Genomic DNA, 24931 nt, shown 5'->3' on the forward strand with positions numbered 1-24931 from the left:
CCCTGATCAGCTGACAATAGTCTTCCTAATCCACCCAGGATCCCATTGGCCTTGCTGGCCCACAGGGCACACTTCGGGCTTGTTGGCCACCAGGATCCCCAGTCCTTTTCAGCAGACTGCTTTCCATGTCAGTCCCCAAGCGATACCGGTGTTCGGGGCTGTTCCTGCCCAAGTGCAGGACCCTTATTTAGTTTCAGAAGGTTGTTCTGTGCGAGAGGGTCCCCAGGGTACAGTCCCCAAGGCACAGGGTACAGGGGACCACAGGGACCCTGCCCAGGTGGGGGGCGGGGCGATGCGAGCAAGGCCACGCCCCCTTGGTACACGGCCCCGCCTCTTTCCCCATAGCCCTGCCTTAGGGAGTCCCGCCCCCTTTGGCACCGCCCCATTTGGCACCGCCTCCGCGCGGGGCACGCTGGGAGTTGTAGTACGGGCGGTGCGGAAGCCGCGGCCGCCATGGCCCCCGGAGCGGCCCCGGCCGCGGTGCCGGTCCGGGTCCTGCTGGTGCTGCTGGCGGCCGCCGCCCGCCCCGCCGCCACCTGGGACCTGTGGGCGCTGCGCTGCGGCTTCTCGGCGGACTGCGAGTGCGGCTTCGGGCCCGATCTGCGTGGTCAGCGGGAGCGGCCGGCCGGGAAGGGGCTCTGGGGGCAGGGGGGTTCCCGGGGGCGGGGGGCTCACAGCCGCCAAGGCCGGGAAGCAGCAGGCCAGGGGATCCCGGGAGCCAGCGGGTCTCCAGGAGAGCCTTCCCGGGGGCATCCCTTGGAGCGGGGTCTCTCGGCAGTGGGGCAGTCGGGGCTGACAGGGCCCAGCAGGGCGGGACGAGCGATGACAGCCCGCGTTCTCCAATCCTGGTTTCGCTTCGTTTCAGGTCTGGAGTTTGACTTGGCCACGAATCTGGTGGGGCAGCCCCTGGTGAGGCAGCAGGTGATGAAGGGGCTGAGGGAGTTCCTGGAGAAGCCGAATCCAGAGAAACCCCTTGTGATGTCCTTCCACGGCTCGACAGGAACAGGCAAAACCTATGTGAGCTCCATGCTCATCCGCTACCTCTTCCAGAGGGGGCTGCAGAGCCCCTACGTTCACCACTTCTCCCCCATAGTGCATTTCCCACACGCTGAGCAGATAGAGCAGTACAAGGTAAGGGACACCCCTCAGCGGTGCCACTTGACTGGGGGGGTTGGGCTGTGTCTGTCGTGATCCTCAGTACATATGTATTCAAGTTGTTTCCCGAAGTGCAGTAGGAATAAAAGCTCTTTGTTTTACGCTCTCAGACAAACATAGCTGAGTGAGTGGCTTCATACACTGGCTGAAGGAGCCACTAGTAACCGCTATATACTCAGTTATTACTTTCATCCTCTCCACAGCAGTCCTTGCCCTGATCGTGTTCTCATTCTTAAATATTTACACAGCTCCTTGACCGCATAAACAAAAGTGCTTGGCTTAGATAAAAGGCACTAAAATTTTCACATTGCTTTCCAAACAGCCTGATGGCCATAAAAACCTGCATATCACTAGACTTGTAATCCCCTCCTCACAGAGCACACAGCTTCCTAACAGACTCTCCATGGTGCCATTCTGTCTCTTAGAGCTGAGAAAAGAGAGAAATCAAAATGCCAGATTCTCAGCAGAGTGGGGATTCAGCACACCTGAACCTTTATTTTCTGGGTGTTTGGAGAAGTTATTTGTTGTATTGTGTCCTTAGAGGAAATGCTTTTGGAAAAGTAAATCCCTTCGTGGCTGAAGTGCTTCAGTTAGGAGTTATGCATGCCCCCAGGCAATGTGAGTGGTTTTGTGTGGGCTGGCAAGTACCTTCAGCCATGATAAAGAGCTGTTCTGGGTCAGTGCAGGCACATGTTTCTGTATCAGAACAGGAGCTGGCAAGAAGCTGGGAACTGTGTAGATACAAAAGGGAACAAGAAGAACGTGGGGAGCTGTAGGAGTCTGAATCTTCAGCTTTAGTGTGCTGCCTCCTCCTTTAAATCTATAATGAAAGACCTACAATGGGCTAAAAAACTGGTAAAGAGCCACTGTATGAAAGCCAGAATAAAGGGCCCTCCCCAGCACTGGGTCTTTGAGCTCCAGCTGTGTGGTGTTGTGCAGGGACACTGTTCTCAGCACCTTTGGCTCTGCTTGCGTTCCTGCCTCAGCCTTCACTCTGAGGTGCTCAAGCCTTCCTCGCCATCTCTCTGCCTTACAGCTTGGTGGGTGTTTTTCCTAGGAAAACCTGAAGCGCTGGATCCAAGGGAACTTGACAAACTGTGGACGGTCAGCGTTTCTCTTTGATGAGATGGACAAGATGCACCCAGGCCTGATTGATGTGATCATTCCATTCCTGGGACCCTCATGGGTTGTGTACGGGACCAACTACCGCAAAGCCATCTTCATCTTCATCAGGTGAGAGAGGCCTCTCCATGGGGCCTTCCAGCTCACTGCTGCTCATTTGGGCAGAGGTCACACCTACTTCAGGCAGGGCACGCACTTATTTTGCCTTTCCTTCTCCAAGCCTTGAGCCTCTACAAATGCCAAGAGATGCTGTCTCACTGTGAACAGACAGATCTGGAGAGTGTGAAAAAGCCTCCTCTGCATGTTATTTGGCTGCCTCTTACAGGAGTTATTTTGGGCCAGGCAGCTGGGAGCTGCTGGCTTGCACTCTGCAGGCTGGTGGGTGTCAGATGCCACCTGAGACACAATTTTCCTGGGTACACACTGGATAAGCCTCTCATTCTTGTGCAGCAATGCAGGAGGGGAGCAGATCAACAACGTGACATTGGCTCTGTGGCGTGCCCGCAAGGACCGGGAGGAAATCACCTTGCAGGACCTGGAGCCAGCCATCTCCAAGGCCGTGTTTGAAAACCCTCAGAGTGAGTCCATGGAGCTGAGCTCCTTCTGTAGCCCCACAGCCCAGCAAAAGCAGCCAGGCCTGTTCTAGGAAGCCACACACACATCACCTGTCACCTCCCAAGCAGCCAGAAAGGGACTAGGGGGTTTTGAGGGACTGGAACTGTGATCCCCTTGAGGTTTCCTGGCAAAGGGAACCAGTTTCTGAGCCAGGAGACCTGTTGCCATATTTAGCAAAGTTCTTTGGAGACAAGGTGTATTTGCAGCTGGGGGCTGGCAGACAGCACAGCACACTTGCCAGAACAGCACTGAGCTGTATCGATCCCCACTGCCTGCCCCAATCTCCTTGCTTTGCCCTTAGCACAGGGAGCAGAGCTTAAATTCTGACTAGACAAGCTAAATCCCCCGTTCCCAGAGAACAAATCTGTTTGAGGGGGATGTGACAACTGCTGGGTTCAACCCTCTCCTTATACAAAACCTGCAAGATCTCTCTTCAGCAGAGTATTTTGGTTTCACACAAAGCACCTCTTTGAATTGCAGGGACTGCAGAGACTCTCTGAAGGTAAAACCATCTCTTCCTTTCCTTATGCAGGTGGCTTCTGGCAATCTGGGATCATTCATGAACATCTCATTGATTTTGTTGTGCCTTTCCTTCCACTGAAGCACCACCACGTAAAGCAGTGCGTCATCAGCGAGCTTGTCCAGCAAGGTCTTGAGGTACGCCCCAGTGTCGTCCAGGAGGTGGCTGACAGCATCCCCTACTTCCCAGAAGAAGAGAAATTATTCTCATCAACAGGCTGTAAAACAGTGGCCTCTCGCATTAGTTTTTTCTTCTAGTCACTGGCAAGGGCCTCTCTCAGATCCATATGGAGCTATAAAGCGCCCAGGGCTGGTGGGATGAGCAGTGGGAGTGTGTGTCACTCTTCACAGCACAAGTGCTCTCCTGCTGAACTCTCTCCAGCCACAAGGAGTCCACTGCAGGATGCAGCTGCAGGACCAGGTGCAAATTATGTGATTTAAAGCACTTTACTGATTCATTCTTGGCCAAGTAAGGGTGGAACCACCACCTGAGACATCTGTTATGACATGGGGAAGATGCTGAGAGGGTCTGCGGTGTCAGGGAGGTTCTCATCCCCTCAGCAGCACCCACCTGCAGCTCTTCCCACTTCTGGCAGCTGTTGATACCCAATACCTTAAGATTCTGAGCCCACAGAAGAATGTTTCTTCCTTACAGCATTTTAACAGCTTTTTAAAAACCTTTTCAAGCATAGCTGTGCCTCAGCTCCTTGGCACAATGTGAATACTGGTGCTGACTCCTGCAAACACCTCAACATGGCAACAAAGTTTTCTTTTCAAGGAAGTTTTAGAGCCACCCACATCTCAGTTTTATTTCTCTGTGAATAGGTGCTGGTAGGGACCAGCTTCAACACCATGTGAGGGGGGTAACGTGGGAGAGGGCAATGCCTGATCTGCCATGAGCCAGGCTCCCCTACCACCCCTTCATCCATCTTTCCCCTAAGGGCCAAAAGATTTCCCTGTTGCAAACCAGGAAAACAACAACAAAAGACTTCTTGCTTGTTTCACCAGCCAAGAAGAATCTCATCCTACCTCCAGGGGAGCCCACAGTGCTGCTAACGGTTCTGAAAATTCCTTTTATTCAGTGGTGGTTTTTACAGCAGAGTTGGTGCTATGAACTGTGGAGCTTCTTGTACATCCTTCTGCTGGTCAGACCTTGCAGGCTTTGGCTGGGCCAGCACCCGTTCAGTTTCAGGAATGTCACAGTGGGGGACCTGGGGACAAGTTAGAGAAGATTAGTGCTCCAGACTGCCGAGCATGGGATGCGCAGCCTGGCTTTTGCCCAGATTTTAATATCCTCTGTGCTGTTATGGAACAAGAGGTCAGAGGAACCAGAGTCATTAACTTGCTGGGAATAACCTGCTCCAGGGTTGGGTGTAGGGACACTTTGCAAAGCTTCCAAAGCTCGGCTTGTTCCCTTTATGGAAATGAGCTGCCAGTGGACCATGCCAGTTCCGGGCCCTGAGCTTTGGGGATTTTAGACACCACCCAAAGGCTGCCCAAGAACTGGCCCAAAGACAGAGGCAAAAATTCTGCCTCTTCCAGAAATATGATGCATTTCTAATTTTAAAATAAATCTTTTAAGAATTAAACAGTTGAGGTCTTTACATGGATTCCTGACTGCAGGTGGTGTGGGAGAACTTGGAAGATGAGGAATTTCACAGTGATGTGCTGCTGGGCCGGGGAACTGTCACAGTGCCCTGGAAGAAAGCTCTGCCCTGCTGGCAGGGTGAGGACCCACGCAGGGCTGAAGGATGGCTTGGGGAAAGGTGAGGACTGATGTGTTCCCCCATCCAGCCGTGTCTCAAGGGCCGGCACGTGAGTGGGGACGGAACAGCACAAACACACGAAGCACGGGGCCCAGTCCTGGGCATTCAGTGGTCCTGCAGATCCCTCTGCAGAACACGACCGCCTCTAGGATCATCCGGCCCGCGGGGCACTATGATAGCGGCGACACCGCCCCCGACACCGCGACACCGCCCCCGACATCACAGCACCGCCCCGCAGCCCGCTAGAAAGATGGCGGCTTGCCAGTAACCAAGATGGCGGCGGCGGCGGCGACGAGATGACGTAGGCGGGACGTTGAGCGGCGCGCGGCGTGACGCCACGCCGGCACGGAGGGCGATGCTGGCGGCGGAGGTGGCGGGGAGCGCGCGAGCGCTCGTGGGGCGGGCGGGGCCGCGCGCCATGGTGAGGGGGGGAGCGGGGGACAGCGATGCTGTGAGGGGAACGTGGCTGGGAGGGGAACGGGGGTCAGCGAGGCTGTGAGGGGAACGTGGCTGTGAGGGAACGGGGGGCAGTGGGGGCTGTAAGGAGAACAGGGTGGATCTGAACTGCGAAGCGAGCGGAGGGAGCAGGGCTGTGAGGGCAGTGCCAGGGGGGATCAGGTCATGGACGAGCACCGGCGCGATCAGGGCTCTGAGGGAGGCACCGAGGGAAGAGGGACTGAAGGGAATTCTGTGGGGATTGGGGCTGTGAGGACCCAGCCAGCTGTGGGGAGCATAGAGGGAGCGGGTTTTAGACTTACTGGGGGAATCATGCCCGTGTAGGGGCCAGGGGCCTCACGGTGGCCCCTCAGAGCCCTGTTGACCCCTGTCACGCAGGTGGCCGGCCTGGGAAACTATGGGCTGTGGGGCACACGGCACAGTGTGGGCATGGAGGTGCTGGATCGGCTGGCCCGGCAGCTGGAGGTGGCTGACAGATGGCGAGTGGACAAGCGGTGCTGTGCTGATGTGACCCTGGCTGCAGCCCATGGCCTGGAGCTGGTGCTGCTCAAACCACGGAGGTTCATGAACCTCAATGGGCTCAGCATCGCCAGTGCTGGTGAGCAGCTGGGTCAGCCCCAAAGCCTCTAGTGCCACCAGCCCCCTGTGACAGCCCTGTCTCCCTGCCCTCCACGGCTCACTACAGCCCCACTCTGCAGAGTCAGGGCCTGGTGAGTCTCTCCCCACCTCATTTCTTAGGTTGTGTTTCTGTATCCAAAGCTGAGATCTACAGCCTTGGCCCTGGAGACATTTACCTGGTTCACGACGACTTGGACAAGGCCTTAGGCAAGGTGGCAATCAAGCTGGGAGGCAGTGCGAGGTATGGGGTAGCCCCAGCTCTGATTGTGTGAGCTGGTTTGAGGCTTTAACATGTCCATACAGGCTCATGAGCTGTTCTTGGCCTCATCCCACCACTCTTGCAATGTTTCAGCTCTTGTCCTTGGCTCAATCCATTGCAGAGGCAACAGCTGGCTGTTTGGGCAGCCTCCCAGTTCCTGCCCTGGCAGGGAGGGCAGGGAGCCTCGTGGAAGCGGCTGTGGGCTGGATTCAGCCCATAGACAGCACCACATAGGCTTTTTATAGCGCTCTTCCTCCAGTGCCAGCTCCTGGGGCAGGCTGCAGACATTTAACCTAGGAAAGCTTTCACTGTGGGATGGGGCAGGTATGGTGCTGGGCCCCAGTGCTCAGTCTGCACCAGCTGCAGCAAGAGCTGCCCAGAATGTGCTGTCCCAGCCCTGCTTCCCTCAAACCTCCAGCCCACTGCTCCAAGCCCCAGGGGCTGGATGTTCCTGCAGAACCAGGACATGGGGACTGCAGCCCTTGGCTGGGACCACATTCCCACATTCCTGCAGCAGGAGACCCCAGGGCTGTATGGAAGGGGGTGTCTCTTACAGCTAACTGTGAGTTTTCTCTTTCTCTCCCAAGGGGACACAACGGGGTCCAGTCCTGCATCAGTGCTATGCACTCCAACGTGAGTGGGCCTCAGTGGAAGGGGATCAGTCCTGTGCCCCCCTCAATGCATGGCTTGTTCCCCCACTCCCGTTTTCATGATTCCCCTCAGACTAACCTCTGCTCCGTTCCCCCCTTTTCTCCTTCCCCTTCTTCCCAGAGGGCTGTTGTCTTTTTGGCTGCCATGGAGGACATGGAAACAATTAGCTTGAGTGGCTCTGCCAGGCCTGGCAGGAGCCTGGGATCTCGGCACAGCTCAGCAAAAGCCTCTTCCAAAATTATGTTTCTTGGAGCAAGCACTCAAAACCACCTGGAAAACATGAGGAGCTGCTCCCTTGCTGCCCAGTCTCACTCTCAGTATTGTCACGTTGCCTAGCTCTGTCTGAACACTTGAGGGGACGCTCCCCCAGCTCTCTTCCTTCCTCCCCAGGAGATGACCCGGCTCAGGATCGGCATCGGGCGGCCAGAGGGGGATGTGACAGTGCCCAACTATGTCCTGTCTCCGTTCAGTGCTGGAGAGCGGGAGAAGCTGGAGCAGATCCTGGCCCAGGCAGTGACCTGCCTGCTGGAGCACATCAGGAGCCGAGCACCTACAGAGCCAGGGGACAGGGGCTGACACAAACCCTGGGAACTCTTGTGGCTGATGGGAAGGTGCTGCAGGCTCTCCGGAGTGACCGTGGTGCAGAGCAGAGCTGGCCCAGCTGGGCAGCCTGGCTGGGCACTGGGACAGCCTCCTTCCATCCCCACACCAATCCAGGCAGCTCGTGTCCCATGTGCATCCCTGCAGAGGCTCCATACCTCACTTTGGCACAGAAATTTAATAAACCCTCACCCTGACTGTCCTGCTTCTTCCTCTCTTCCATGCGCCGCCTGCCAAGCTTGGGTTGTCCTTGGTAGTGCAGCTCAAATTTGTGTTCCAATCCCTGTTCAGCACAGTCTGGAGGGAGGCTTCTAGTGAGAAACGGGGGGCAATAGGAGCTACTTCTGTAGAGTCCGAAGGCACTTCAGCTTTGTTGAGAAACTGGCAAGCATGAAGAGCCTGGAATCTCATAGCGTGCTCCTCCCACTGAGTTGCAGCAAGTTTCAGGTCTGGCCTCACAGTGTTTTTTGAGTTCAGTGGTTTTGGCCAAAACCGTGGAGTTTCCAACAGCTGCAGGAGTTCTGGCTTCCCACAGATGCGTATCAGGTCTCGTGGTGGAGAGGGCAGACTGAGGCAGTGTGTCCGAGTCCTGGGCTGTGCCAGCATGTCCTGCCCAGCCCTGTATCCCACGAATACCAAGATACCCAGCAAGGCAACTCCTCTTCTGCGTCACAACAGGCACTGGAACAAGCTCTGAGACACTTGCTGGCTGACGTATACCAGTGTTGTGTTTGCTTCCATCCTCTGCTCCAGCTGGCACCAGACCTGCTCCATCCCCAGCTCCTGAGCTCCTCCCGGGGCACTGAGGCTGCTTGGGACCAGGGGAAAAGCTGAGAAGCAACAGTGTGCCAACCTGTCACCCCTTCCTTACCCATGTCTATACTGGCTGGGACCCTGCACTTGCAGAACAGGCACTGGGGATCTCCTTCTCCCTGTTCTCCAGTAGATCCACTCAGATCTGGAGTGTGATCTGGAGCTGGCTCGTTTCCTTCAGGAGATCCCTGCTGTAGCTGTTCAACCTGGCCCAAATTATGCTTTCCTGAACCACTTGCTAGTCTCAGACTCCAGACAATGAGTGATCTCATTGTGGGTATCTGCTACCAAGGCCTCCATCACCTCTATTTCCAGGAGAGAGCTGAGCTCTGTGAAGATGCCACCCACCTTTCCTACCCAGACCCCAAGGGTGAACTTCCATCTTCTTCCCCACCCCATCTCTCTCCTTCCCCTCCTTCCCCCTTATAGATTTAATTCCCAAAGTTCCCAGTTGGGGGAACTGCCCCTTGCCCCTGCAGCACCGATGTGACCCCAGTGGGGTAATGCCCTGGGAACCTGGGGCAGTGCCAGCACCAAGCACTTCAGCTCAAACAGTCTGCTTTAATCCTCCCTGGGCTTCCACCCAGGCACAGCATGGGGGACAAGCCTGGTCAGCGGCAGGAGGCCACCGCAGGTGCCAGCCCAAAGTCCACTCCTCGAAGTCCAGGTTGGTGGGAGACGACAGAGTTGGCATTGTTTGGGCCTGTCCTGGAGATGTGTCCTCAGCAGAGATGGAGCACAGTGCTCCTCTGGTCTCTCCCCTTGGCAGGGAAAGGCTTTCCTGGGGCAAATCCTTCTTGGGTGGATTCATCGCATGCAGATTCAAAGAACCCTGTGGGCCTCTGTCCAGGGCAGCTGGATTTCCTGAGTGAGAGTGGGCTGTATAAGGTCCTTGCCCACGGTGCTCCCAGCTGGATCACACTCCCGATCCCTAGGAGGCATGGATGGACACAGACATTAGTGGTCACAGCAGGAGCAGCCCTGACATGTTCACGCCTGCAGCTGAGGCAGTGGGAGGGCTGTTTTCCAGCCTCCCCGGTCTGGCAGCTCCCAGGGCAGTTCTGCTGCCAGGACAAGCAACCTCAGTCAGGGAAAGTCTGACCCAGCATTAACTGTGTCTATGCTGCCCTGGGCTGAGACAGTGTGGGTTGCCTGCCTGCATGGCCACCCCACAGATGCACAGCCCCAAGCAGACCCACTTCTGAGGGGAGCAAACAGTGCTGGGGTGAAACGTTCCCCTGGGAGATGCCCCAGCTCTTTCTACACTAAGGAGACTTTTGCAGCAGGCAAAGAAGCGTTCTCCCTTCCTCACCTGAGTGGCTGGGAAGCAGCATGGACTCAGGGAGATGGAGAGCCCTGTCCCCATGTCCCCTCCAGTCCACATGGGACATCTGTGTCCCCACCCCTCCCTTTCCCCACCTGGAAGAGACAGTCTGGTCTCTGTTTCCCAGTGCTCTGATGGTGAGAGCTGCTGCCCCATGACAAAAACAAGCTAGGCATGCGGGACACATCTGAACATGGCAGTTGCAGCAAGATGCTCTGTCCAACTGTTCTGTCTTCTGTGCCCGTGTCTCACAGCCTTGCTCACCATCAGAGCTCGTCACGGGTTGTGGAGCGGAGGTAGCTAGTACTTCCCCGTGAGCCCCTCAGAGTCTTCTGCGAGCCAGCCCAGTCAGTCTTCTTGGAATCATCATCCCAGATGGTGGAAGTCTCAGTGTCACTCAGCCAGTTGCTGTCCCCAGCATAGTGAGTGGGATAAACCAGGAGGGGGTGAGCCGAAAACACCAGCAAGTCCCGTGGGGAGAAGTGCCGCTTGTAATCCTCGCTGGGGAAAGTGAAGCAGACCCGAGAGGAGAAACTGGCTTATAGAGCATAGCACAGAGGAGAAAAAGCACTGAGAAAAATATATCAACCACCCAGGGAAGGCTCCATGTAGGACAGGGGATAGGGAGAGATGTGAGGCATGACCAGACACGGAGACGGGGAAGGCTGGGCAGGGAATGTGGAGGGATTACAGAGAGGACAGGACCTGTCGCTCCCCTCCAGCTGGGGCCGGCTCTTGGCACAGAGTGGGTCTCCAGCACAGCATCCAGCTGGCCCTGAGACAGGGCTGTCTGGTGCTGTTATGCCTGCAAGCAGGGGGCTTCCAGCTGCTCCTGGTGCACATCCAGAGCACTAATCAGTCCCTCTGTCCACCTCCAGCCTGCCTTTTACATGCCTGATCCCTGCCTTTCTTCAACCTGCTCACTGGGTTTCCAAATCCCTTCTCTCCCAGGACACCCACCCCCTGGTGCTCACTCATCCCCTAAATTGCCTCCCCCTCCCCAGACAAAGCCTGACTGCTGACCCCCACCCCAGAGAGGGGCATGAGCTCCAAACTGGGGCTGAGACACCCAGCCAGGGGCAGGGGACCACTCAGGGCCAAGACCCTGTGCAGGGCCCACATCAGGCCCCAGCTCCATTCCTGTTCCCCCACCCCATGCTGGCAGAGGGCCATTTTCCAGTGGCCAGTGGCCAGGCAGCAGCCGGCTGAGAATGAGCTCATGCTACAGATGTTTTCCTCCAGCATGAGTAATGCCTGCAAGGGGGGGAACTGGGTGAGGTGGTGACAGCAGAGAAGAAACACATTGTCCCACACTGGCATGGCCAGGTTAGCGCCCTCCTGCACAAGCTGCTCCTTACTTGGGGTGTTTGTCACACATGATGGGCAGATACTCATCCACCGGCAGCATTTTGGAGAGGGGTTTGGTGGCCAGCAGCTTCTGTGCCCCATGGTGGGAGATGGCATAGGCCAGTGTCCAGTACGAGTACCCGGCCACCACCAGGTTCCGCACGCCTTTCACAGGTGCCTCATCCTCGTCGTTCACCTGTTTCCTCCCCAGGTAGCTGTGGGGTGGCCAGGGAACCATGAGAGCCAGCACTGGGGACGCTGACCCCACATCCCCCTGGCCCCAGCACCTACATGAGGTCCCAGTCCTGCTGTGCCTGCTCCAGCTCCTCCATCAGCCGCTGCAGCCGTGCTGGGAAGGCAGCCTCGAAGCGCACATCATCCTCGAAGACCACTGACCGCTCCAAGCCCCGGGACACGATCTGGTGGGGAGGGGATAGAGGTGCAAGCCTATCCCAGCACCACTCTGGGCCATACTGACCCTACAGGACACCCCTTCACCCCAGGTCCTCCAGACAACTGTGATGCTCATGGAGTCCCTGCCCAATGCTAGTGGCCCTTAGGGATCCCATGGCTGCTGTGGCCCCATACCTCCTTCCAGATATTGTAGTGGCTGAGGAAGCAGCCAACCTCGCCCTTGGTGAGCGTGCGGCCGGAGAAGGGATCGTAGTACCCAGGTAGCAGGTCCACTCCCAGCACCTTGATGTCACTGCTGTTGAGGGTGCTGCAAGGCAAGGGGTTGCATCTGCAAGGTGTCCCCCCAGACACTCCCTGTCCCCTCCCCAGGGTGACACCAGGGGACTGGATGAGTGGTCCCCCCATGGTCACCTGCCATCCACAGCATCCACCACTCGTGGAACAATCTCCAGCTCCTGCAGGGATGCCAGCATTCGCTGCCGCCGGTCTGGCCTCCGCACCAGGTTGATTAGGAAGATCTGTGGAGGAAGAGGAGAGCCCCAACAATGGGGCATGTTGTCATGGGGGACACAGGCTGCCTGGCTACTGCAGGATGGGGACAGGGGCTTGGGATTTGCCACTGATGCAATCAGAGGGATGGACAGGGGAACACGAGTGGCTCCACTGGGCACTTACTTCATCAAAGCCCATTTTTGTGAGCGGCCTGGGAAGGAGAGAAATGTGCCTGGAGCGCTGCATGGGGGGACCATCCACTGTGTAGAGAGGAGACACTCTTCAGTGGACCCCAGATTCCCCTAGCTGGGAGCTGGGGCTGACAGCCCAGTCAGGACTTGGAGGCCTCCAGGACCTCCCCACCCATGGGCACTCACCCATGGCCTCCAGTGTGAGATGCACAAAGTTGGCATGCTCGTCCTCCAGCGTCTGGTGGGCCTTCACAGGAACATTGATGTAACCAAAGCGGTGCTGGTTGCACACATGGACCTCCGCGCCTGCCGGGTAAGACAGCTGAGCAGCACAGCCCCCCCAAGCCCCTGCACCCCCCAAAACCCCCACCACCCTCACCAGCCTCCTGGCAGGAGTAGGCAAAGACAATGATGTCATCGAAGGCCCAGGTGTAGTTGGGATGGGGCGGGTAGAAAGCCAACTGCAAGGTCTCCTCCTTCCGCAGGTCGATCAGGAAGGTGGCATAGACCATGGGGACACGGAAGCAGCCCACCCGCTGCCGGTTCTTGGTGGGGAAGTAGTCGGGGGTCCGGCGATAGTATCCCTGCAGCACAGGCACAATGCCTCCATGGCAGAGGGCTCCTCCACCAAGGGGGTGCCTCATTCCCCAGGGCCTTCTGGGGATGTACCTGGGGTGTGATGCCACACCAGAAGTTGGAGTAGAAGGTCTGCGAGTCCAGCATGGGAGCCACCACTGACTTGTTCTGTGCCATGAGAAACTTGAGGGTCTGGTTGTTGGTTAGGACACTGTCAGTGTCCATGAACTGTGGAGACAGCACAGCTTCTGGAGATGTGGACAAACCCACTACAGCCCCCACCCCACAATGCCCCAAGCCCCTTACCAGGATATAGTCTGCCTGCTGCTCCCGGGCATAGGTGAGAGCTTCCTGCTTCAACTTCATCACGTTTTCATAGCGTTTGTCACTCCAGTGCTTGGGACCAAGCTCATCAGGGTAGGAGCTGGGCAGGGGGAGGCAGGGGTTAACTCGCTGGGAATGCACAAACTCGGTGCAGGCTGTTCGTGCCGGCACGCTGAGTCAGCCCCACTCCGCTTTACTCCTTGTCTCTGGCGAGGGAGAGTTGCTGCTCCAGGAGCCCCTCACAGCCCACACCTGCCCCCACCCGGCACTCACCCCGCCTCACCTGGGCTCCTCTTGCACCTTCCAGGCCACCGAGTGATAGTCCTTCCCCACCGCCCCCAGCCACTCCTGCAGCATTGCCGTCGTGTTGTCTGAGTTGTGGTCTGTTGCAAACCTGGGATGAGGGGACATCAGCCTCTGGGGGTCCTCCTCAAGGGACAACCAGGACCTCACTCTGCACTAGAAATGCTCACGGGGCCAAAAGACTGAGCCAGTGGCAGACTTGCTTGGGAACATAACATGTAATTTGAAGGCTGTGCAGGCAGGACGGAGAACGCCAACTAGCAATTTCTTCCTCGGTGCTGCAGCCAGCCAGGCTGTTCCCTGGCTCCTGCCCCTCATCCCTGCAGCCCAGTGGCAGCCCTGGATATGTTCTCACCCCCGCCTTGTGACTGCCAACCATGAGCACCGCAGCACAGCTGCTTTGTCCCCCTGCCCCTGCACCCCACAGTACCCCTGTGCATCCCACTATTCCAGCAGTGAGAGGAAAGGGCTCAACAGGCAGCAAAAAATCCCCCTTCCTGAACATTCCCTCTGCCGGGCACCATCACCATTCCCAGCTCTCCCCCCCGTCCTCACAACAATGTTCACAGGGAGCCCAGCACAGACAGAGCCGAGCCCACTTTGCACTGGGCCAAACCCCAAGTTCCCACACTCCCTGGCACCCTCGACCTGTCAAAGAGCCCTTTGACATCCTCCAGGCACTGCTGTCATGGGGGACTTGGAGATTTGGGGATTTGACAGGGGACAGGGCAGGATCTGTGTCCCCCCAGCTCCACGGGCTGCTCTTGAAAGACCCTGCAGGGTCCTGCGGTTCCCGGGGGGTGCAGCGGGTAAAGGTGAGGACCCTCCTTTCCCTTCCCCTGCCGGCAGCTGACCCTCGCCCCACCCCTGCCAGGATCCCCCCAACAGCCCCCGCCTCAGCTCCCCCGCAAAAGCAGCTGCAGAAAAAGTTTCCGACAAGTTCAGGCGAGAGACGGCAACGGCGCAACGAGGAGACAGGAGACTCCCCTTCCAGCCAACCCTCAGCACGGCAAAAGGGGCTTGGGGGTGTCTTTGGGAAAGGGGGGCTGAGGGTGAGCCCTGCACGGAGGGGGAAGGCAGGGTCTGTGTCTGATGATGCACAACTCCCGTGTGCCCAGGGGTGCCCTCCCTCACCAGCCCCACAGCTTCCTCAGGGGAAAGGTGGGAGTCCTGTCCCTCCGCCGCGGGCAGCCCCAGCCCCTCCCGGCTCCCTCCCGGGTCCCGCACACAGGGCACAGCCACCCCTAACATTTTGGGGCTGGGGGCGCTGCTACCCGCGGTTCCTGCTCCTCCCGAAGGTCCCTGCCCCCTAAGGATCCCCATTCCCCCGCAGGCCCCCATTCCTTCGAATCCGTTCTATCCACCCAAGCCCCTGTTACTCCAAGGTCGCCCCGCGAGCCCAGTTTCCCCACTCTCCGCAGTTCTCCCCCCGCATTGTCCTTCGGGTCCCAGTTATCCTCGTCTCTCCATTCCCCTCACAGCCTCCCTTACTCCCCAGGACCCTCCTCTCCCCGCACTAGCCCGTTCTCCCGGGGCTCCCCGTTATCCCCGCGGTCCCTGTGACTCCAGCATCCCGGGTCCCTCCGAGATGCCCATTCCCCCACAGCCCTCTCCTCCCCTAGGATCCGTGCTACTCTCGGCACCGCGGGATGCCCGCTCCCCCCGGGGTCCCATTCCCTCACCACAGGGCGATGCTGCCCGCGGGATAGTCCAAGCGCTCCAGGGCTCCCAGGCAGTGCGGCAGCGAGTGCTGCGCGTTCCGGGCCAGGAGGGCGAGTACTAGGCGCGGTGGGGCCGGCCCGGTGCCGGTCCCGGTGCCGGTCCCGGTGCCCAGAAGCAGGAGGAGGGCGCAGAGCGGCCCCGCGGCGCCCATGGCGGAGGCGGCGGGCGGGGAAGGGGCGGGCTGGGACCCGCCGCGCTCAGCGCACCCCCCGCCCCCGCCCCCGGCCCGGCCCCACCGCCGCCGCGAGCCCCGGGGGCCAGTTTGGGTCGAGTTTCCTTAAATAGAGTCGATATCGGTGCAGAGTCCCGTATAGCCCACGGCTGAGAGACCGGGGGACACCCCGGGACCCCCTCCCCGATGATGCTCAGGGGAGCATCCGTGTGCCCACGGCTGGGTCCCCACGGTGCCTGCACGGGTGGGTGGGTGGGCAATGGGATGGGAGGGGGTCATGGTTTGGTGGAACATGGCCAAGGGCGCTGGTTGCCGGGGGCATCATCGCCAGGGGGGCTCATGGACAAGGGGATCATGGCCAGAGAGGCTTGTGGCTGAGGGGTGCTTGTATGGCGAGTGGTGGCTGAGTGGGGCCATGGCTGTGGTCCTCACCACGGCAGCCCACCCCCCTGAGCCGTGTCCCACCCAGGCTGTCCCCATGGCTGACCATTCGCAGGCCCACGGGCGTGTCGGTGACGTGTCCGCGCCGGGAGCAGGGGCAGGCCCGGGGCCTGTGGGACGTTTGACCAAAGCCTGTGGTTTTCCACCCAATCCATAAATACATCCGTCAGCTCCCAGAGCGAGCGCAGGCCTGGCGGCGGTCACGTCCTGCAGGGCAGGCGCCCGTAATGCCGGGCACCTCTCACTGGTGGCACCGGAGCCCTGGTGAAGGACGGGTGGGTCCCCACACGGCCAAACCTGTGCCCACCCGCATCAGGGGCAGGGGTGCCCCAGGCAGCTGCTGTCGCTGGCTCCCTGTGTCCCCCCGGCGGGGCTCCATCAGGGTGCTGCAGAGGGGTCGGGAGGCGAACAATCCAGGAACACCTGAAAAAAGCAACAGAGAGGGCGGGGGACTCACAGGGAGCCGGCAGAGACTGCAAGGAGAGAAAAATGCTGTTTACAGCCCCGGCTCCGACAAATATTCCGGGAAGGGCTCGACGCCAGCGCAGCCGGGAATTCCCAGCCAGGGAGAACTGCGGGAAGGGGCAGGCGCCCGAGCGCCCAGCACAGCCGGACCCACCCGTGTCCGTGTCGGGACTCCAGCCACGTGCGTGCCCCCGGGAAGGCTGAACGAGGGCATCTCCTCTGCCCTCCGCCGGAGCCCGGGAGGGGATGAGGGCGGAGCAGAGTAGCGGGGATGCCCGCGGAGCCCCCCCCGTCCCTCGGGGACACCCGCGCCGGCACCGCCCCCGCACCGCGGCCCCGCGCTCGGCCGCTGCTGCCACCTCCCGGCGCCGCCGCACCGCCCGCACCGGCTCTCGGTGGGGAGCCCGGGCTCTGTCCGAGCTGGATCTGATCCCCACAACCCTCTCTCCCTGCCTTTCTTCATCCCTGCATCCCTGATCCCCACATCCCCCCAGCCCTTCACCCCTCCATTCTTTCATCCCTGCTCTTCTTCATGCCTGCATTCCTTTACTTTTTATCTCTTCATGTCTTTATTCCTGCATCCCTTCCCTTCTTCATCCTGATCTCCCCACATGCCTCCATTGCTGCATTGTCTCAGGGTCACAGCTGGGCCTGCCCTTCCCCTGGCACCCCACACAGCTCAGCCACCCGAGCACAGCCATGGCCCCACTGCCCTGCACAGCCCCACCAGCACTCCCTGGCCGTGGGCTCCAGAGCAGAGCAAGAGAGGAAGAGTCTGCCATTCCCACAGCTACATCACCCCCAAAGCAGGCAGAGGAAGGGGACTGTGACTGTGACAGGGAAACTGAGGCACGGGCCAGTGAAGTGTGCTGCACACAGGCTGGGACTGGTAGAGGGACAGAGCATCCTGTGCCCGTCCTCCCAAACTCAGCTGGGGTCAGAATTATCCCTGCCTTTGCAATCCACCTTCCCCCACATCCTCCCTGCTGCCAGACTCTCAGAGCCCACTGAGAGCCAAGTGACCCCTTACAAGCAGTTTTGGGCATGCAATGGAAAAACAGCCCTGGGTGAGCTCAGGGAGAAGCGGGACATGGAGACACTTGTCAGGGCACCTTGTCAAGCCCCCCAACTCCGTGCTGTGGCTCAGCTTTTCCACCTGCACCACACTGCTCACATAGGGCTCTGACAGCTCCTGTGCCCCAGGAGCGGGACTGGAAGGCAGGTGGCAGGTCCCCACAGGGCCCAGGGTGTCCCCACGGGGCTCAGGACATCCTGATGGCTCCATGCACTCATGGTGATACCTGAAATATGGAACCAGCATCAGACCTGCAAGCATCCTGCCTGGAAAACCACCTTCCCATCCCCAAGGCTCCAGGCAGGAGCAGCACTGTGCAGTGTTTACAGGAGTATGTTTTCCTTATTTTTCAACAGGAAAAAGTTGGTTTTGGACCCAGGGATGAGGATTTTGGTTACCTACCACCTCTCTCCACCCTTCCTTGAAATTTTCTAGGATTTTCAGCAAAGTCTTTGAAAAGCTCCAGTTTCCTCAAATGTCATATTTTTCTGCTTTAAAAAGCTCAACCTTGGTTGCAAAAGGCAAATATATAAAGATACGTGTGTGTGTATATACATGTATCTATAAATGCAGAGATTCTGTGTGTGTGTACATAGCTGAGGCTAGTACAAGTCCCTTGGTCAACAAAAAAAAAATCTAATCTTTTTTCAGAAGAAAAAACATCTTGAGGACCCAACTAGCTGCCCTAAGTCCATGGTACTCCCAAGGGTCCCCCTCCCCATGCTGTGGCACTGCCCAAGTGATGCTCTCCCCTCCAGACATGCCCTCTCCAGATCCCCCCTCACTTACCCAGCCTTACCCAGGCTCAGAACATCAGCCCTATTTCCTGCTGGGGAAACTGAGGCACAGAGCCCTCCCTGCTGCTTCTCAGCCCCCCTGCAAGTGCCTGTCCAGGGGGAGCTCTGGAACCAAGGCAGTGCCTGTGAATCCCCCATACCCTCTGCCATGTGAGCCCCTCATCCCGCACCACTCCAGCTGTTCCAGATGTTTTCACCACCTCCCAGCTGTTGGGTCGCTCAGGAGGCCAGTGTTCCCCTCTCAGCTGGGTTTTCCTTCCAGGTCTCTGCTAAACCCATCACATCCATGGGCGCTGCTCCACTTTCCTCCTTGCAGGCTGCTTCTGCAGCAAGCAAAAACTACAGATCTTCCCACGCAGAAAAATACAGGGGAATTCACGCCATCTTGGAGGGATTTTGGTCATCCTGGGAGGGATTTTGGCCACCCTGGGGGATTGTGGCCCACCCAAGAGATGTTGTGCCAGAGGAGCTGGAGGCTGAGGGGAACAGCATTCTCATCCTGGCTGTGGGGAAAGGGAGATTTGTGCCACTGCAAATGGGGCAGTGACACACTGCCAGTGTCCCCCAAACCACAACCCATTGGGGGACTGACTGGGGTCTTCCTGGTGGGCTGTGAAATTCGGGGAGTGTGAAGTCTTCCTGGGGGTCCTTGTTCATGTCCTGCTGGGAGCAAGAAGCTCCACTCCACCTGCAAGGCACTGCCACCCTTGCAGCCACGTTCAAGCCCTGCAGTGCCAAATCTGGCCCTTCTGGGAGGCACAGCTGGCTCAGCCTCAGAATGGTCCCTTTTAATGGTCCCTTTTCTCCCCAGTCCGGACCACACCTTTTGGCATCAGGGCCACATTGCCCTGGCTCTGGGTGTCAAAAAGGACCCCAGGCACCTGTCAGTGGGACACCTCCTGCACCAAGGGGAAACTGAGGCAGGAAACCAACGCTAGGCTGTCAGTGGGCACGGAGAGGCTGCACACCCTGAGGCTTCACGGCAGGGACAACAGAGAGCTGCCCTCTGTCCCCCTCAATGCCACCTCTCAGAGGGACAGAGGGGTACCCGATGGACCAGGTCCCCCCTGCCATGCACTGACCGCTGCACTCCCGTCCCCTCCCTCCTCTCCCCGCAGTGGGGCTGACGGTCGGTCCCGTCCCAACCCGGGGCAGCTGTGACCGAAAACAAAGCTGTCCCCTTCGGCACAATACCCTTCTGTCCCCCCCCAGCTGCTGACCGCTGGGGTGGGCAGCGGCCGGGCTGGAGGCGTCGAGGGGCCGTGCCAGGCCCCCGCTGGCAGGGGACAATGTTGGCAGTGATGGAGAGTAGGTATTTCAAAAGGTTTTGTTTTCGGGTTGACCCGCCGAGCCGGCGTGACCCCGCAGCCCCCCACCCAGCCCTGCTCCTCCGTCCCAATAGAAACCGGCCACATTCCTGACCTCAAGAGGGAAGGGGGGGGAAGTTTCAAACCTCCCCGGGAAGGAGACAATGGGGGTGTCAGGGCAGTGATTTAGGAGGGGGGGCTCTTTCCATCACAAAGGCGAGACAAAGGCGCTCGACGCTGGGAAAGGGGCTTCGGCGGCGGCTCAGGAGAGGGGCCGTGGTATTATGCCTGGCCAGCCGCCCTCGGCAGCAGGGCTGCCAGGGCCCACCGGGTCCCACTGAGTCCCATTGGATCCCACCGGGTCCCACTGAGTCCCATCGGGTGCCAGCAGGTGCCACTGGGTCCCATTTGGTCCCACCTGCCTCTTCACCCCAGTCCTTAGCGCAGCTTTCCCCGCGGCCACCCTGGAGACCGCAGCCTGGTGGCTTCGTGGATGTCACCACGACCCACGGCAGGAGGGAGGGAGTCCAGATGCCCACGTGGGGCACCCCCTGCTCCCCACAGCTCCCCAGTCCAGCGGGGCTGGCCAGGGACCAGCCCATGCTTTGGGCACCCCATGGTTCAGGGCTCAGACTGGGGCCAGCCCCCCGTGGGGAGCTGTCCCTGACCCGGGGGACACTCAGATTCTGAGCTCCCCTCCCCGTCAGCCCTCCCGGGTGTCCAGGGTTCCTTTCTCCTCTGCAGTGGCCATTCCCGGTTCGGAGGGCCGGCCGGGGATCAGCAGCTCCTCTGTGAGGAGCTCAAAGGGGCTTTGTGCACCCCGGGGCTGCCGGCACCCAGCACCACCGGCCCCCGCCGGCACGGGCACGGCGCCGGTGCCCACCCTGCCCACACCTCGCAGCCTGCGCCCCCCACAACCCCCCCTATCTGCAACTGCCCCTGTCCGACCGTCCTCCTCCATCCCTATGGGTCTCAGCCCCTAAATCGTTGCATAAACGCCCCACCAGGAAAAAAAAAAAAAAAAAAAAAAGAAAGAAATAAAGAAAAAAAATAAAAGCCAGGAAACTGTTTAAGCAAACAACTTACAGTGTCTCTGCTGCCGAACTGAGCCCATGTCTCCAGCCAGTGTCCCAGTGACGACGGGATCGGAGCCTGCACGGAGAGGGGAGTTTTTTTACAGGAGAAATGTTTTTCTCCCGGTGCTGGACGGCTGATCCGAAGGAAAAGCTGGAAACAAGTTCATTGGTTTTGCTCTCGCTCCCTGTCCTTGCCCTAATTTTTTTTCCTGGCAGCTGGTGGGAGGAAGGGAGCTGGCAAGGTGATGCTTTTTGGGGAAGTGGGGAACTGCTGGTGAAAGAGGCATTCACTGCACCGGCAGCCTGGGAAAGCCGGGGGGCTGCGGGGAGGGCGGGAGCCTGATCCCCGAGCACGGTGTCCAGGCTCACGGCTGTGCCCGGGCTGACCATCGCGCCGGGGCTCGCGGTCGTGCTGAGGCTCATGGCCAGGCAGCGCCCGGCGGCAGGTGGAGGGGCGCCGGCGGGATACACCAGAAAGCCAATGACATCATGTTGTGGGTTTGTTTTTTTTTTTTTTTTTTCCAGGATGAAATTTGCAGACAACTTCCCCGACCGCCCGCGAGCGCTGGGGCTCCGCCGTGAGGAGCAGGACAGGTCTCCCCAGGACACACAGGCGCCCATCGAGCGAGTACAGGGCTTGGCCAGGGCTTTATTTTTTTCGCTTTTTGGGTTAGAAGAGCTAAATTTTATTTCTTAACTCTCTGGTTAAGGAGCTTCCCAGTGCACGGAGAGCGGGAGCGGCTGGCGGCTGAGCAGAGCCGGCACAGCCGGCGCCAGCGCCCCGTCGGGGACCCCCATCCCCACGGCGGGGCAGGATCCGTCCCCGGCCGCCCAACCTGGGATGGCTCCTTTCGCCTCTTCCCTCTTAATTTTGTTTAGAAACTTGTCAGGTTGGTAGATAAAGGAGGTGGAAAGATCAATCCCGGCTTTTCATCAGTGTGGGAAAAAGTATTTCACTAATCCATATTTATTGGTGTAAGGAACCGGGGGGGGCGGGGGGGTGGAGGGCAAGAGACCCTAATGGTCAGAGCAAAGGACAGAAGGGACAGTTTAAGGCTGCCCTTTTCCGAGAGGTCACATGTCACCAAAATCTTTCGGTTGTCTCGGGATTGGTTACATTCTGTTCTCTTTTTTTCTATTGAGGTTGCCAAGCAACTGGCTAAGACCAGCCAAGATATTTTCTTTATTACAAGTGGAGCAGAAAGCAGCAAGGAGGAGAGAGATAAAAAAAAAAGGAAAAAATAAAAAGAAAAAGAAAAAAAGAGAAGAAGTTTAGACAATTAACATTTATAGGATCACATAACTTCATTAACTCGGCTGAGATTTGGGAAAGAGACTTTAAAAAAAAAAAGGTGGTGGTAGGGAGCGTTAGGAATTAAAACAAGTTAAAAGGCCGGCAGGTCTGTGGCTAAAACAATGCCAGAACACCCGGAGCAGCGACAGGGGCTTCCCTCGGATGGTTCCCGCTTCCCAAAGAGTGGCCAGTCCCAGGCAATGGCTGCAACCCAGCTCAAGGACCTTCAGCTGCTGCTGCTCTTTTTTCTTTTTATTAAATGCTGGCTTTCTTTTGGTTTTCACACTCGTAGGAAGTGGGTTTATTGCTACTAGCGCTGGCAGGGATGTGTTGGGATGGGAGCCCTTCCGAGGGAGGCGCATAGCTGTGGCAGGAGCTGGGCATCCCTCTGGCCCTGGCCCATGGGGAAGGGGCTGTGAGGATGGGGCTGTCCCCAAGTCCTGGGACACCTTCATCCGTCTTCAGGGTGGGCAAAACCTCCCAGGGAGGGAATGACACTCTGTGGGAGAGCAATCTCCAGTCGCAGATCCCTGCCCTGTTGGTCTCTGCTCAGGGTTGGGGCCTGACAGTCTCGGACACAGTCCCTGTGCTCCAGGGGCGAGGCTTAAGGCAGGGGACACTGCTAAGGGTTGGGGACAGAGACTGGGGTCACCCTGCAGCTCCATGGGGCTGGGCTGCCCCCAGCATCCCTGGGGCTGCGGGAGTTTCTGTGCTAGCACTCACCAATCCCTCTCCCCGCGTGTCCAGCCCCTGGGTGAGGACACGAGGGACAAGCGGGGACCTCCGTGGTGAACCCTCCCAGGCTCCCGTGCAGTTCTGCCCAGAGACCCCTGTGACACCCAGGGTGGTAGCAGGCAGCAGTGGAGAAGGCGCCGGCCACCTCCATGCTCTTCCCTTTGACTGCGGCGACCTGCGGCAGGCTGGAGCTGGGGGGTCCCCGGGCGGGGAGAGCAGGCGATGTCCCCGCTCCTCCGGCCGGAGCCCGCAGCTGCCGGCCTGGCACCTCGGTAATATTCATTAGGGGAAAACAATGAGCATTATTTATCCCCAGCACTTTCCCTGCCGCTGGGGGGCCGAGTTGGGGTGCAGGTGACCCCATACCCCACGGGGTACCCGGGCAAGTGTCACTCCCGCGGCAGCAGAACGGAGGGGGTCTCCAAGGGGGGCCGAGTGGGTGGGAGGGGGACCCCAGCCCCAGCTCTGCCCGGCGGCTCGGGGGGGATCCCCACAACCCCGAGTGGGGCCAAGCGCGGCCGGTCCCGGGGCTGGGCGCCGAGCCCCCGGGGCAGAGCGCACCCCGCGCCCCGGGCCCGGCGGTGCGGCGGCTGCGGGCCGGGCCGGAGCCGGCGTTTGGGAGCTGTGTCTTTAAGAGATGGCTGGCTCCAGGTTGCAGCTGCTGTTTCTGTGCTATAGAGACAGTGGAGATTCATTACTCCTAAAACACAATGGGCATTTATCACCCCGTGGTGTTATTCAAATCCAGTACCAATTGAAGGTCATCCCCATTCTTTTCTCGCCGGCTCTGCAACACATTTATTGTTGTGCCGTTCAACTAAAAGCCCTGCCCGGCCCCGGCGCAGCCCGCAGAGCCCCGGTGTGCGCATCCCTCCCGGGCGGATTTGGGACCCTCCCGGGTGGATACGGCGTGGAGGAAGCGGGGCAGAGCCGCGGCGGCTCGGCCGGGCTCGGGGCCGGCAGCAGGTGCGGCGGGAGCCCCGCCGCTGTGCCCCGCCGAGCCGCGGGGGCCGCCCGCTCCGCCCCCGCGGGACGCACTTTCCGCGCCCCGTGGAAACTCGGAGCCCCGTGGGCCGCCGGGGCCGAGGGCGGCTCGGGCAGCCAGGGGTCCGCCGCTCGCCCGCAGCCCCCAGCCTTCTGTCGGGGCGACCTGCCCGGCCCCGCCGCGGAGCGGCCACGGCCACCGGCGCTGGCATCGGCGGGGGAAGCGCCGGCAGCGGGCCGGGATTTTCCCTGGCTGGAGAGGGGGGATTTGTTCCCAACTTCGTGGGCGCCGGTCGGTGAGAAGGGGCTGGGGAAGAAGCCTGGATTTTTCATCTTTTTCCTTTATTTTTACTATTATTATTATTAATATTTCCCACCCCCCAGCGGTCATTTCTAAATTTCGGAGATTTGTTCAAAGTGCACGAATTTTTGAGGGCGATCCGCTTGGAACTGGTGGATTCTCCAAGGCAGGAGCGGCGCGGCTGCAGCGCGGGGCCGGGGTCTGTGCCCGCAGCATCACCCCCGCCGAGCCCCGCGGCTGCCGGAGGCACCGAGCCCCGCCGCGGCCGCCAGCCCCGGCGCACCGAGCCCCCGCTCCACCGGGGCTGCTCCGGCAGGGATGGATCGTCGGTTTTCGTTTTCTGTCTTTTTTCTTGTTCGTTTTTTTTTTGTTTCTTTTTTTTTTTTTTTGCCGTCTTGTTTTTATTTAATTTTTTTTAAATTTTCGTTTTTGTTGGGTTTTTTCTTTTTCTTTTTTTTTTTCTCTCTCTCTCTCTTTTTTTTTTTAATAGAGTCGCTTTCTAATTTTTTTTTTTTTTTTTTTTGAGGGGTAAGAAATTAGTAGATAAAATTAAACTCCTCGCGGTGCCATTAAATGGAACCCGGGATGCGAAACGCCGCGGCTGCGCTCGAAACTTGTCGGGGCTGGAGCAGCGGCTCGGCGGGGCCGGGAAGCGGGAGCCGGGGGCGGCGGGAGCCGGCTCTGGGCCGTGTGTCCTTCTTTTCCAGGCTCCAGCCGGATTCCCCCTGGAAGATCCCGCGAACCCGGGATGGGAATCTCCGCTCCTGATTGTCCAAACGCAATTCTTGTGCGATGGAGCAGTACGAACCAAGAATTGTGTCTGGACATCTGTAGCAGAGGTTTCACCTCCTCCGGCGGGGCTCCAGGACGGTTCTCGGGGCACAGGACACAGGACGGACCTTCCCCAGGCCCGGGGCACGGCAGGTAACCGCTCCCGGCTGCGTCCCGGGGGTCGGGGCCAGCATTTTAGGGAAACTAAGGAAACACCAGCGGCGGCTCCGCTCGGCTCGGCGCGGC

General features: G+C 59.0%; 3 protein-coding genes and 1 long non-coding RNA gene across 14 annotated transcripts; 3 read left to right on the plus strand and 1 right to left on the minus strand.

Moving 5' to 3' along the window:
- Window positions 1-525: 525 nt before the first annotated feature.
- TOR2A (torsin family 2 member A) lies at window positions 526-5315 on the plus strand. 3 transcript variants are annotated; one of them, XM_033077333.2, is made up of 6 exons: window positions 526-607; window positions 866-1131; window positions 2213-2388; window positions 2728-2855; window positions 3425-3549; window positions 5035-5315. In XM_033077333.2, the coding sequence occupies exons 2-6, from the start codon at window positions 925-927 to the stop codon at window positions 5179-5181; spliced, it is 783 nt and encodes a 260-aa protein (XP_032933224.1). In that variant the 5' UTR covers window positions 526-607; window positions 866-924; the 3' UTR covers window positions 5182-5315. The 3 variants fall into 3 exon arrangements, with proteins under 3 accessions (XP_032933224.1, XP_032933222.1, XP_032933223.1); XM_033077331.2 differs by lacking the exon at window positions 526-607 and having other exon boundaries at window positions 681-1131; XM_033077332.1 differs by lacking the exons at window positions 526-607; window positions 5035-5315 and having other exon boundaries at window positions 681-1131; window positions 3425-5005.
- Window positions 5316-5496: 181 nt separating this feature from the next.
- Window positions 5497-7958, plus strand: PTRH1 (peptidyl-tRNA hydrolase 1 homolog). 3 transcript variants are annotated; one of them, XM_033077335.2, is made up of 5 exons: window positions 5497-5547; window positions 6012-6231; window positions 6393-6492; window positions 7098-7143; window positions 7282-7644. In XM_033077335.2, the coding sequence occupies exons 1-5, from the start codon at window positions 5533-5535 to the stop codon at window positions 7495-7497; spliced, it is 597 nt and encodes a 198-aa protein (XP_032933226.1). In that variant the 5' UTR covers window positions 5497-5532; the 3' UTR covers window positions 7498-7644. The 3 variants fall into 3 exon arrangements, with proteins under 3 accessions (XP_032933226.1, XP_032933225.1, XP_032933227.1); XM_033077336.2 differs by having other exon boundaries at window positions 5518-5547; window positions 7552-7958; XM_033077334.2 differs by having other exon boundaries at window positions 7098-7644.
- A 1157-nt stretch (window positions 7959-9115) lies between these two features.
- CERCAM (cerebral endothelial cell adhesion molecule) lies at window positions 9116-21221 on the minus strand. 7 transcript variants are annotated; one of them, XM_033077324.1, is made up of 15 exons: window positions 20611-20733; window positions 16188-16303; window positions 15927-16087; window positions 13526-13636; window positions 13225-13342; window positions 13012-13146; window positions 12722-12926; window positions 12529-12648; window positions 12335-12411; window positions 12071-12177; window positions 11834-11966; window positions 11537-11664; window positions 11257-11460; window positions 10163-10399; window positions 9116-9505 (listed from the first exon to the last, which is right to left on the minus strand). In XM_033077324.1, exons 1-14 carry the CDS (start codon window positions 20636-20638, stop codon window positions 10165-10167), a joined length of 1878 nt encoding a protein of 625 aa, XP_032933215.1. In that variant the 5' UTR covers window positions 20639-20733; the 3' UTR covers window positions 9116-9505; window positions 10163-10164. The 7 variants fall into 7 exon arrangements, with proteins under 7 accessions (XP_032933215.1, XP_032933216.1, XP_032933219.1 ...); XM_033077325.2 differs by lacking the exon at window positions 20611-20733 and adding an exon at window positions 16500-16597; XM_033077328.1 differs by lacking the exon at window positions 20611-20733 and having other exon boundaries at window positions 13516-13636; window positions 16188-16277.
- On the plus strand, window positions 20754-22179 carry LOC117005561. Its single transcript, XR_004419852.2, has 2 exons — window positions 20754-20842; window positions 21126-22179. It is a non-coding gene; the product is annotated as an uncharacterized LOC117005561 (long non-coding RNA).
- Window positions 22180-24931: the final 2752 nt, after the last annotated feature.

Source organism: Catharus ustulatus, chromosome 21 (genome assembly GCF_009819885.2).
Source record: "Catharus ustulatus isolate bCatUst1 chromosome 21, bCatUst1.pri.v2, whole genome shotgun sequence".
Lineage (NCBI taxonomy): Eukaryota > Metazoa > Chordata > Aves > Passeriformes > Turdidae > Catharus > Catharus ustulatus.

Excerpts from the sequence above, each read along its gene's own strand:
- TOR2A (XM_033077331.2), top strand. The coding sequence starts at position 823 with ATGACAGCCCGCGTTCTCCAATCCTGGTTTCGCTTCGTTTCAGGTCTG. Across the intron at positions 1,132-2,212 it reads AGCAGATAGAGCAGTACAAG|GAAAACCTGAAGCGCTGGAT; the intron begins GTAAGGGACACC and ends TGTTTTTCCTAG. Across the intron at positions 3,550-5,034 it reads TTGTCCAGCAAGGTCTTGAG|GTGGTGTGGGAGAACTTGGA; the intron begins GTACGCCCCAGT and ends TCCTGACTGCAG.
- PTRH1 (XM_033077334.2), top strand. Across the intron at positions 6,232-6,392 it reads GCTCAGCATCGCCAGTGCTG|CTGAGATCTACAGCCTTGGC; the intron begins GTGAGCAGCTGG and ends CTGTATCCAAAG. Across the intron at positions 6,493-7,097 it reads AAGCTGGGAGGCAGTGCGAG|GGGACACAACGGGGTCCAGT; the intron begins GTATGGGGTAGC and ends TTCTCTCCCAAG.
- CERCAM (XM_033077323.2), bottom strand. The coding sequence starts at position 21,221 with ATGGGCGCCTGTGTGTCCTGGGGAGACCTGTCCTGCTCCTCACGGCGG. Across the intron at positions 13,637-20,610 it reads AGTTCGGCAGCAGAGACACT|GTTTGCAACAGACCACAACT; the intron begins GTAAGTTGTTTG and ends CCCTCATCCCAG. Across the intron at positions 13,343-13,525 it reads AAGGTGCAAGAGGAGCCCAG|CTCCTACCCTGATGAGCTTG; the intron begins GTGAGGCGGGGT and ends CCCCCTGCCCAG.